General features: G+C 36.3%; 1 protein-coding gene across 1 annotated transcript in view; it reads left to right on the top strand.

Moving 5' to 3' along the window:
• The first annotated feature begins 2,949 nt into the window (after positions 1-2,949).
• LOC121373761 (alpha-mannosidase 2x-like) overlaps positions 2,950-12,600 on the top strand; it is a 53,594-nt gene continuing 43,943 nt past the window's right edge. The window contains exon 1 of the mRNA XM_041500516.1: positions 2,950-3,187. Coding sequence (XP_041356450.1) covers positions 3,077-3,187 — 111 coding nt within the window. The 5' untranslated portion in view covers positions 2,950-3,076. The remainder of the gene's footprint in view (positions 3,188-12,600) is intronic.

Raw genomic sequence — 12,600 nt, forward strand, 5'->3', positions numbered from 1 at the left:
CATTTTATATGGAGCCTGGTACACTAACGACAGATTTTTAAAAAAAACTAGAATTGAAGATGCAGATATTTAAGACCGTGAAACGAATCTTTAAGATGGCTAGAATACATACACTGCATGTATACATGTATGCGTCCCCCTCCTCAGTTTTTTGTTTAACGATACGACTAGAGCACATTCATTTAATAATCATCGGCTATTGAATGTCAAACATTAGGTAATTTTGACATATAGCCTTAGAGAGGAAATCCCGCAACGTTTGTCCATTAGTAGCAATGGATATATTGCTAGTGCGCAGCCTTTCATATACCAGTCGTGGTGCACAGACTAGAACAAGAATTAGTCAAATTGGTCCCCCGTCCTAGACTGACCGCGAATCTGGCGAGTGCTTTACCAATGGGCTACGTTCCGCCCTCTCTTCAGTTGAAAGCCCCCTCCCATGAACAGCTAATGAAGTCTTCCGACGCCTATGATATTAAAACACATTTTAAATGTGACTTAGCTTATCATCACATACAGTGTCCAAAAACCACACATTTATGGTACAAATAATAACATTTCTGTTTAAAAAAAAATACTGCTACAATTATATCAGACACCCCACACCCCAATTATGTTTGCCTGTTGCCCATAATGTAAACGACTCATAGACAGTGTGGTCCCCACCCTCACTCCCCACCCCAGTATAAAATTTCAGCTACGCCAATGGTTGTCATGAACGATATGTTATGTACTGCGTTGATACCCTCAACTTGCACTTTGTTATAGTATAAATATTTTTTCGACTTCTTAAATTAAGCCCAGGGCCTAATTTTAGATAAAACTTTATTTTCTTCAAGGTAATTTCTAATTTTTATTTTTTTAAAAATCCTAGTACGAAAGATGTTTTTTTTTAACATTGTAAATGTATGTACATAGGCTACCTGTAGTAATAAGACTGTAAGGCAGAACTTTGCTTTACAAACTCGGCACTAATACTGATAACTACCTAATAAGGCAACAATTTATCTTTATCTGTGTATAAAAAACAACAACATTTAATGTAATTAAGTCATCTGATATGACACTTTATACTGTTCATTCGTCCGTCCGTCCATCCAATAAACCCACGCATTCACTAACTAACTCACTAACTCACTCATTAACTCACTCACTCACCCAGTACCCACTCATTCACCCTCCATTTAAACCTCAACTACACAACTTGATGAATCAAAAGTAGATCTACGTATATATTATTTGGAAACATTTGCCCCCCTTGTCTCGTACAATTATGTTTGGAAATCTTAAAATGAGACGTATGATCATGTAGCCTTTGGGTATTATAAATGCCCACTTGTTTTAAAATAATATATACAGGCCCTACAGTACATTTATGTGTTTCACAAGAGATTTAGCTCAGTCGGTATTTAGCACCCGCCTAGGGACATATGATCGAATCTCCTAGGTAGAGTTCTTCCAGCCATCGTCCCAAGCAGTGCTCTACGACTGGTATATCAAATACCGTCCTGTACATGTGCTGTTCTGTCAGTGGGGAAGTAGGCTATATATAAAAGATGCCTTTTTGCTAATGGGAATATGCTCTAGTGTATGTTGTTAACAAAACAATTAACGTTAGAAAGCCAGGTGTTTCAATGAAATTAAAAATAGGTCATATTTATAAATACAAGACTCTCTTTAGACATTTAAAGATATGTTTCTGTGTCTCTGTGTTACTTTCAAGTTGCACGATGACAGACATATATGATTAAATTATACCTTCTCCAAAATCGTTTACCATTTGTGAGTCTTCACAACCATACAAATTAACCACATCCAAGTTGGAGTAGATGTAGCAGATATGGACATGTGCTTAGGTCTTTATAAAAACAACACCATTTGAATAAAAGATTAGCTATTAACACCCCCCCCCCCCCCCCAAAAAAAAAAAAAAAACCCATACCACCAATACCACCCTAACAAAAACAAAAAAAAAAACAAACCCCCAAAAAAAAAAAAAAAACAAACAACAACAAACCCCAACAACCCCACCCACCAAAGAAACAAAGAACTCTACCCCCCCCAACCAAAAAACAACCCAAACAAACAAACAAAAACTACAAAACTGCCAAACCTCCACAACCCATCCCCCCCCCCCACACAACTGCCAACCCTCCACAACCCCCCACCCCCCACACACACACACACACACACACACACACACACACACAAACAAACACAGACACCAGGTTTTAAAAACCCCCCACCCAAAACCAACAAAAAACACACACAAAAACACTCAAATAGGTCGCCCCCTTGGAAATAAAACTCAGTGAATACCTAACCTTTTAGGCCAGTAGCACAACATTTTTGCACTCCTGATTAAAATAATAAAGAGCAATTTTTAATAAATAATTGATTGGTTTCCACTAAGCATCAGAATTTATTTCCTATTCCGAGGCAGGCTCAGTGGTACAGCGCTCGCCTGATGTGCGATTGATCTAGGATCGATCCCCGTCGGTGGGCCCATTGCGCTATTTCTCATTCCAGCCAGTGCTCCACAAATGTTGTAACAAAGGCCGTGGTATGTACTATCCTGTCTGTGGGATGGTGCATATAAAATATCCCTTGCTGCTAATCTAAAAGAGTAGCCCATGAAATGGCGACAGCGGGTTTCCTCTCTCAATATCTGTGTGGTCCGTAACCATATAATCGTAATGATGAGTGTGTTGTTAAATAAAACATTTCCTTCCTTCCTTCTTTATTTCATATTCTTTGCGAACTGTGTCGCGTTGGTAGTGTTATGCGGATCATCTTATCATAAGGAAGGGATTTTTTACGACAGAAGAAATCGAACGCTCAAAACATAAAGAAGGAAAAAAAGTGACGTTTCCCCAAACCTGTGACGTTTTCCCTCAAACCTGTGACGTTTAACACACTGTACACATATACATGCTGCTTCTGGCAAAATTTTGCACGTTCAATATTTTAATTTTGCTCTAAAAATGACTTTCATATAAATCTGGTGTAATTCAGTTAGATGACTGAACACAGAGCAATAGAGTGGTTGTATTTGTGTTAAAATTAAACCAAAACAATGAAGCGGTATATGGTGGTTTGGGGTTTTGTGTTCTTCCTGGTGATGTTCTGTTCGCTTTATTTAATGCTGGAAACTATCAACACCAACAAACCCGTGGAACTCGACACAGTAAGTATTATCAATGACTTTGGAAAGACTTATATATTTTGGCAAAAGTTCCTTATGCTTATGTTCCTCATAACAATTTTAAAGAAATATTTGTTAGAATTAGTTTAAGGTTATGGTTAGGGTTTGCGATAGTTATATTCTCGGAACCGAACATACGGGTACTTCGACCCCTGGCCGCCATTGTTTATCACGTGACGCGGTGAAGCTTCTCCTTAGTTACGTATGGTTTGATAGTGAAATGAGGCAACTTTGGTCGATCATTTACAATAGTTAACGGTCACGATGCCTAAAACATGTTGTGCAGTTGGCTGCATAAACCATAACGTGATGCTAAAAAAAAATTTGTTTTACAAATTTCCAAAAGAAGAGACAAGGCGCCGCTTGTGGGTAGGGTCATTAAAACGACAAACCTGATGGAATTCCATGGCTTCCCTCACAGAATGTGACTACGTTGACTTTAATGCTGTTGCTTGTTGACACCAGCAGATATTAATTTAGCAAACAAAATGGTAAAAGCATATGCAGTGATAAAAATCCCACATTATACTGTAAATAAAATACACAATTCCATCGTCTTCCATGAAAAACCCCCCAACAAAACGATTCATCCAGTTCTTGAATAAAGAGTATATTCCTTTATCATTAAATTTGTGTGGTCTTTATTTTTCATTTAATCTTAGTTGCTTGGATATTATCTATACTTGTATTTATTTTGCCATACCACAGCTACTACATCTTATTTATTTATTTTTTAATTTTAAAATAAGTTTATACTGCTAAATTACACACATATGATATAATAATTATAATATAGGCCTAAATTCTTGTTTAAACTTTATTATTATTATTTTTTGCAAATGTGTCTGTAGCAGGCCTGCAGTAAGAAAATATAGGTCATTTCCCCCCCCCCCCCCCTCCGTGTGTTTAGTATTTACTTTGGTGCAGAGGGTAAATAATGTGTGTGTGCCTTTGTTTCAGTATATATATACTGAAACAAAGGCACACACACATTATTTACCCTCTGCACCAAATTTCTAGGGAAATCACTAATGTGTGTGTGTATTTACCCTCTGCACCAAATTTCTAGGGAAATCACTAATGTGTGTGTGTATATATATATATGTATATATATCTATATATATGTATATGTATACATATACATACATACATACATATATATATATATATATATATATATATACACACACACACATTAGTGATTTCCCTAGAAATTTGTCAAGGCATTGTAGACCAAACACTTTTGGGGCATTTTCACCATTTTCGGGGCACTTTTTTTTCATTAAAAATACACAAAAATTAATTGAAATAAACATTAATGTAATTGATGTGCTTGCTTTAATAAATGAATGGCAAAAGATGTAAAAGGCATATTTTATTAATTAATATTACCTTTTTGGGTGTTTTATAATATAAAGGCAATTTTAGAATTAATTAGTGAAAAAGGCTTATTTAATCTCAGGGCAGCATGGTGCTGATTAAGGCATGGTGCTGCACCGTGCTAAAACAAGCTAGGGAAAACACTACACATACATAAATCTAAAAATACATAAAAATCTATTCTATTGTGGATCAATGTAATTTGGTGGTTGTGGTACATTTGTAAATTTTACTTGTTAAAGTTAGAGGACTTACCTTTTTACATATATATGTAGTTTCATGGTATTCTACAGTTCAGTGTTTGTGTGTGTGTAATCTGCTTTAGAAATTACCTGCAATAAAATGAATGGTCAACTGCCATATCTGATATTTGTTTTCCATTTTGAAAACACTGTTTGACATGGAGAATATAGCATTTAACTATCTCATTCATATATTTTCCTTGAATATGCTACATAAGTGCATCTACATGAGGTAATTTAACCCGGGTTAAAAGCAACTTAGGTTAAATATGTGTAGTCTAGTAGAAGGCATACCGATATAGATCAGTTTATTAACAACCATGATATTTGCCTCCTTTCTCCAGCTGTATACTATTAAAAATTAGTTTTGTAGATATTACTTAAATTGAACTGCAATAACAATTCCAATACAGCACAAGACTGAACAAGAAAATATCTGCAATATCCATTGTGACTAGATATAAAACAACACCAATATTATATATATATTAACCATTATTTACTCAGGTAAGTTTTTGTGTTTTATTACTAAATTTGCATGTTTGTTCGACGAGGTAACACTTATGTTTTATTAGGTTGTAGACCTCGACATGAAAATAACTGAGGGAACTGATTATTTGCTCCCTAATGTAGTTTATGGGGGGCAATTTAAAATATTACCATATTGATACTACATGTATATAAATTCACATGCCAAAGGAAACTATATATTATTCTCCTTGAAACTAATCTCAGGTGTGATGGGTAAGTAGAGAGAGATATTGCTCCCCCTAGATGTCTAGGTCTGAGGATGGCTATATTTTATTGTTGCTATTTTTTGTTGCCTGCATTCAAGCGGTAAGGAAGGGCAACATCATGTGGTAATTTTGCAATCTGTAAAAACAAAAGCATTTCATTATTTTAAGAAACTGTATTTTGTTTTAAGAATAAAAGAATGTATTCAGTAGAACATTATACTGTTGCCAATACTTCTATATATATAATAAGATATGACAATAATACTATTGTAATTTTGAACTTGTTAAGTAACAACTTTGCCATTGTTTAATTATTACATATTATTTGGAAATAAAATAATTATTAAATCATAAAAATAATTAACTTAATCATGCATACAAATTTTATTATAAATACAAATTATATATTTTGTAGCCCACATCATACTTATTATATTAATAAGTATCTTATCATTTCAAAATTGTTAAAATTTATAATTAACATTACCTGAAAATTGCATCAACAAAAATTATATTCTGCCCAACCTGCCCTGTCCCCTCGACATTCAAAGTACACGGAAACACATCGGTACTAAATATAGATTATACTAATTCAGATTCCTGTTGTTCGTTTCTCTTATATGGCAACCCAAGCTGTTATAATACACATAAGACGTATTGCAACTATGTGTTAGCTACAGAAAATAAATGACAATATGTAAGGCATGTAAAAAGTTAATATGATAACTTTATTCTATGTAAACCAGTAATCACTAAGGCTTTGCTTCACCCCCAAAGACCCGGATGATCGGTAACTAGGCCGTGTGATGTCACGCCGGTTCCGAGAATACAATATATTTTAAAACAATTTGTTCTATAAAACCAGCATAATGTTTATATTTCGTAATCCAGTATCGCTATGTTTTGCCTTTGAAAAATTAGACATTTTGACTATTCTGTGTAAAATTTCCTCCATAAGGTTGCTTTTGATGGTGCTTTTGGAAGAAATATAGCACAGAAGACAGAATGAGGCATCATGGGACTAAATCTTCGTTTTATTCCGTAGACATTTGGTTCATTCCGTCAAAATACACCTATGAGATTTATAAGTATTAAAATGCAGTTTCACTTGTTGACCCACTCGTGGTCGAGTGGATACAGTGCTCGGCTACAGTCCCGATGGTCTGGAGTTCAAATCCAGGCCTAGCACTACGTCGTTTGTAGTGTTTAATGCAATACCCAGTTCATATGGCTAATTCAATACCCCAATAGTGAGGAACATACGGAACTCTTTCTGCCTAAAAAAACCCCATTATATCCTTGGAAGTAAATGATGCTCCAAATTTTGTGCGAAAAAAAAATAGGTTAAATGCAAAATTAAATTTGTGCGACCAACGTGCAAACAAAACTATTGTTCTTGCAGTTTTAAGAGGCCTGAGTTTGATCACTGAAAGTTATATATATATATATATATATATATATATATATATATACACACGTGACACATATACATACATACTAGTTCATCAAGATTAACTTGTCTACAAGTGCAAGCACTACCAAATTGCTTGCACTTGTAGACAAAGTTAATCTTGATGAACTACATACACTGTATACATACATACATACATACATATATATATATGGAAAACAAAATGTTTTTAAAAACACTTCATTTAGAAATGACATCAAATCATTGTAAAATCTTTGAAAATTAATCCTTAAAAAATAAAAAAGACATGGAAATTTACTTTAAAAGGTCTTAGGAAATTGTGGAATTTAGTTTAACTGTTTTGTTTAATGACAGCCATAGAGCACATTAATTTATTATTCCTTGGCTATTGGATGTCAAACATTTGGTAATGATGAGAGGAAACTCGCTACATTTTTTATAAGTTTTTATATTTATATATGATCTTTTAAATATATATGCAACCTCCCATAGACAGGATAGCACATACCACAGCCTTTTGGTGCTAGCTCTGGCACTCGCCAGTTATGAATTTCAAAAACAATTGGCGAATATTATTTTAATTTGGCAAAATAATTTCATGAAATAATTTATATTTTGTTAGAAGATAACTTAAATTTCTGCACATGTGCAGTTTTTAAAGTTGCTAGCTAGATACATACATGTATACATGTGTGATTTGTCATAACTTTCTGCTGACCCAGAGCTATAGTCCTGCCTTTGATATATCAGTGTTTTTCGGTATTGTCAATATATATTAGGAATAATAATTATCTTACATTTTCAGTGCAATCAAAGTATGTGATATTTTTAAGATCACATACTTTAAAAATTTGATAACTTTGCAAATTAGATGTAAATTAATCGAGGTCACGGCACAAGGTTTATTGATATTTAAGCAAACGTACTTGTGTGACACTCCATAATTGACATATATGCATTTATAGTCATCGAATAAAAACATTTCAATGGCAATTTGACACTGAAAAAAACAAAAAACGTTAAGCCCTAGTTTGATTTGAAATAAGGACATCCAAAATGACGTCATTCGAGTTTGCCTTCATTTCCATTCAAAAATATACCGCCACACATATTCTTATGTCATTTGAATATCTAGTAATGGCGGACTGGAATTAAAGTTGCGTGTACAGTTTACAAAAACACGTATTAAGCTTGAGATTATATGATAAAGAGATTATTACCCTCGTGTATTTCGGTATCGTCAATATTATATATATTAGGAATAAAAATAATGTCATGTCATGGTGCACTGGCTGGAACAAGAAATAGCCCAATCGGCCCACCACTGGGCTATAGTACGTCACGCTCCTGGAATGTACTTACGTAATAATAAAGTGTAGGAAACATGCAACCTCAGCAATCTTATTAAAATCTACTGGTTTACCAGTAGATCTAACAGCATTGCGTGGACTCCCATGTCCAGGTGACATTTCATCTATAAATAAAAATTTAAATATCGACCAATTACACTTGGGCTTTTATAGCGTTATCTGGGAGCATACAAATTCTAAAAATATCGGATGAGACTATTTATGCAATAGGCAAACTTGTTGGTCTATTTCAATTTTGAAAAAACAGGAGGAAAAGTGCAGTGATAAACTCTGGATTGTATACTAGTATAAATAGATTTTATGGCTATACCATCAGGTTTTTTTTCCGTCTTGAAACATTTTATATAAAATTTTATATTGAAATTAGTTAATGACATACTTCGTAATTCACCCGAATCATTTCGTATACCCTCGGCATAATCGCAAATGTTTTCAAATTCTTTTCAAATCACTGGCATGATTTTGCAAGTAAGGTTTTGATTGGTCGAAAGAAAGGTCAAGTGGACATGAGCTCCAACAAGCTGCTGTTAGATCCACATGTAATAGTGGAGCTAATTTTAATTAGATTCCAACGTCAGTTATGAGAATTGAAAATTGGTTATAAATGCTAAATAAATTCTGGTAACCGCAGGGCTTCTAGATTATGGTAGCCCTACATGGCTAGTGATATTCAATGTTGGGCTAGTAAATAATTCCTGTTGCCATGCCCAAAGGATAGTGATTTTTTGGGGGGTCAAATGTTGCAGTTAAGTATATTTTGTAAATTTATATGAATATCCTACTCCCCACACCCATCACCCAATGTTAGTGGTTTAAAGCTGTATGTCTCTCTTTATAGGTGACATATCCGATTTTTAATATTATTTAGCAAAATTATATCAACTTGAAGTAAAGTAGGGCTAGTGAATTTTTAATCATGGCCAGTAAATTAAAAAAATCACTGATCCCGTGGCTAGTGGATGTTATAAAAGTTCTAGAAGCCCTGGAGCCTCTAGGGTAAATGATGTCGAAAATATAATGCACAAGCAAAAACTGAGTTAATGCAGTTTGTAATTGTATGAAACATGCGTGAGCAGAGGTCTTATTACTGTGCTCAACCAAGCTCAAACAAGCTCAACCAAGGGTTACCGGGAATGCCTGAGCATGTGTAGAGCTACTGTGTGCAAACTATATATATAACCAGGGTTCGAATTTCACCATGGCACCGTTGCCCTCCTTACTTGCCGTTATGCCCTAAAATGTTACCTGCTCTGAAGTCGTGCCCTTCCCATACAGTCCATGTTGTGTATATATATATACAGTGGAACTCCTCTAAACCGGACACCCTTGGGACCAAGTAAAAAGTCTGGTTTTAAGAGGGATCCGGTTTGAAGAGGTTCTCTTCTATACAGATATTTAAATAGGGACCAAGTAAAACGTCCGGTTTTGAGGGAATTTCGGTTTACCGAGGGTCCGGTTTTGAGGGGTTGCACTGTATATATATATAACCCCCATGCTACAACCAAGGATCCAATCCATCATCTGTAGAGATACATGTACCAAGAGACAACCCTTTTCAGGCTATAAGAACCGGTCACTGCCATAGTAGATCCCATATGTACCACCTGAAACTGGCAGACACTGATAAATGTCCATGTCGAACAGGACCACAGTCTCCAGAGCACATCCAGCAATTCTGCCCCCTCTACGATGAAGCCAGGATGAAGCACCGCCACTGGCCTAACGGAGCAACACTGGCTGTCAAGCTTTGGGGTTCCAAAGAAGACTTGACAGAGACAGCGTTTTTTATCACCACAACCGGACTCCAAATCTAAAACATGTAATCAACTATAGCTTGAACGCAGTATATATATGTGTATTCTTCCTTGTCCCACAACATTGTTTTACTGACCTTGTCAAATAAAGTGTAAGTACACCCATATTTCTTGGAAGTTTTCTTTTAAAATTTATTTGTGTTTAACATCCATCAACAGCGACTCAGGAAGCTACATTGCAGGAGGTGAAACCATTTCTGTCTCACAAACTTGATAGAAAGTAAGCTGCCTAAATTTGTGTCCCTCTTTTGAAGGAAATGTTTTCCTTCGTGCCCCTCCAACATGCCATATGGTGCCCTAATTTTTGTTATAAAACCAAAGATAATATTTGCCATGCCCCCCCCCCCCCCCCAAATTTTAAATTGTTCCCTGTATATAACAAATATTTCTGATTCACTCGTAACGAAAATCATGCAGAGGTTTTGTCATAATTAATAGTGTGTCATATATTGTAAGTTATAATTAATTAATGTTAATTATAATTAATGTTAGAGGCATATAGTTTACATGTAACAAAATATATATTTTAATAATTTTGTTTAGCCTTGAATCAGGGCTTCTAGAATTTTTATAAAATCCACTAGCCATGGGATCAATTATTTTAAAAATTCATTAGCCCTACTATACTTTAAGTTAATACAATTTTACTAAATAATAGTAATTATCAGACATGTCACCAGAAGAGGGAGATCGATAGAGCTTAAAAACACTAACATAGGGGGATGGGAGTGGGACAGCTTATTCATATTTACAAAATAAGACTTAACTGCAACATTTTACCCCAAAAAATTCACTAGCCGTCGGGCATGGCAATAGTAGTTATTTACTAGCCCAACAATGAATATTAATCACTAGCCATGGGAGTGGGGCTAGCTACCATAATCTAGAAGGTCTGCTAGCCGTCGGGCATGGCAATAGTAGTTATTTACTAGTCCAACAATGAATATTGATCACTATAGCCATGGGAGTGGGGCTACCATAATCTAGAAGGTCTGCTAGCCGTCGGGCATGGCAATAGTAGTTATTTACTAGCCCAACAATGAATATTGATCACTAGCCATGGGAGTGGGGCTAGCTACCATAATCTAGAAGGTCTGCTAGCCGTCGGGCATGGCAATAGTAGTTATTTACTAGTCCAACAATGAATATTGATCACTATAGCCATGGGAGTGGGGCTACCATAATCTAGAAGCTCTGCTAGCCGTCGGGCATGGCAATGGAAGTTATTTACTAGCCCAACACTGAATATCACTAGCCATGGGAGTGGGGCTAGCTACCATAATCTAGAAGGTCTGCTAGCCGTCGGGCATGGCAATAGTAGTTATTTACTAGTCCAACAATGAATATTGATCACTATAGCCATGGGAGTGGGGCTACCATAATCTAGAAGCTCTGCTAGCCGTCGGGCATGGCAATGGAAGTTATTTACTAGCCCAACACTGAATATCACTAGCCATGGGAGTGGGGCTAGCTACCATAATCTAGAAGGTCTGCTAGCCGTCGGGCATGGCAATAGTAGTTATTTACTAGTCCAACAATGAATATTGATCACTATAGCCATGGGAGTGGGGCTACCATAATCTAGAAGCTCTGCTAGCCGTCGGGCATGTCAATAGTAGTTATTTACTAGCCCAACACTGAATATCACTAGCCATGGGAGTGGGGCTACCATAATCCAGAAGCCCCGTCGGGCATGGCAATAGTAGTTATTTACTAGCCCAACACTGAATATCACTAGCCATGGGAGTGGGGCTACCATAATCCAGAAGCCCCCTCGGGCATGGCAATAGTAGTTATTTACTAGCCCAACACTGAATATCACTAGCCATGGGAGTGGGACTACCATAATCTAGAAGCCCCGTCGGGCATGGCAATAGAAGTTATTTACTAGCCCAACATTGAATATCACTAGCCATGGGAGTGGGGCTACCATAATCCAGAAGCCCCGTCAGGCATGTCAATAGTAGTTATTTACTAGCCCAACACTGAATATCACTAGCCATGGGAGTGGGGCTACCATAATCCAGAAGCCCCGTCAGGCATGTCAATAGTAGTTATTTACTAGCCCAACACTGAATATCACTAGCCATGGGAGTGGGGCTACCATAATCCAGAAGCCCCGTCAGGCATGTCAATAGTAGTTATTTACTAGCCCAACACTGAATATCACTAGCCATGGGAGTGGGGCTACCATAATCCAGAAGCCCCGTCATCCATGTCAATAGTAGTTATTTACCCCAACACTGTATCACTAGCCATGGCATGGCAATCCAGTCAGGCATGTCAATTAGTTATTTACTAGCCCAACACTGAATATCACTAGCCATGGGAGTGGGGCTACCATAATCCAGAAGCCCCGTCAGGCATGGCAATAGTAGTTATTTACTAGCCCAACACTGAATATCACTAGCCATGGGAGT

This window comes from Gigantopelta aegis, chromosome 5 (genome assembly GCF_016097555.1).
Source record: "Gigantopelta aegis isolate Gae_Host chromosome 5, Gae_host_genome, whole genome shotgun sequence".
Lineage (NCBI taxonomy): Eukaryota > Metazoa > Mollusca > Gastropoda > Neomphalida > Peltospiridae > Gigantopelta > Gigantopelta aegis.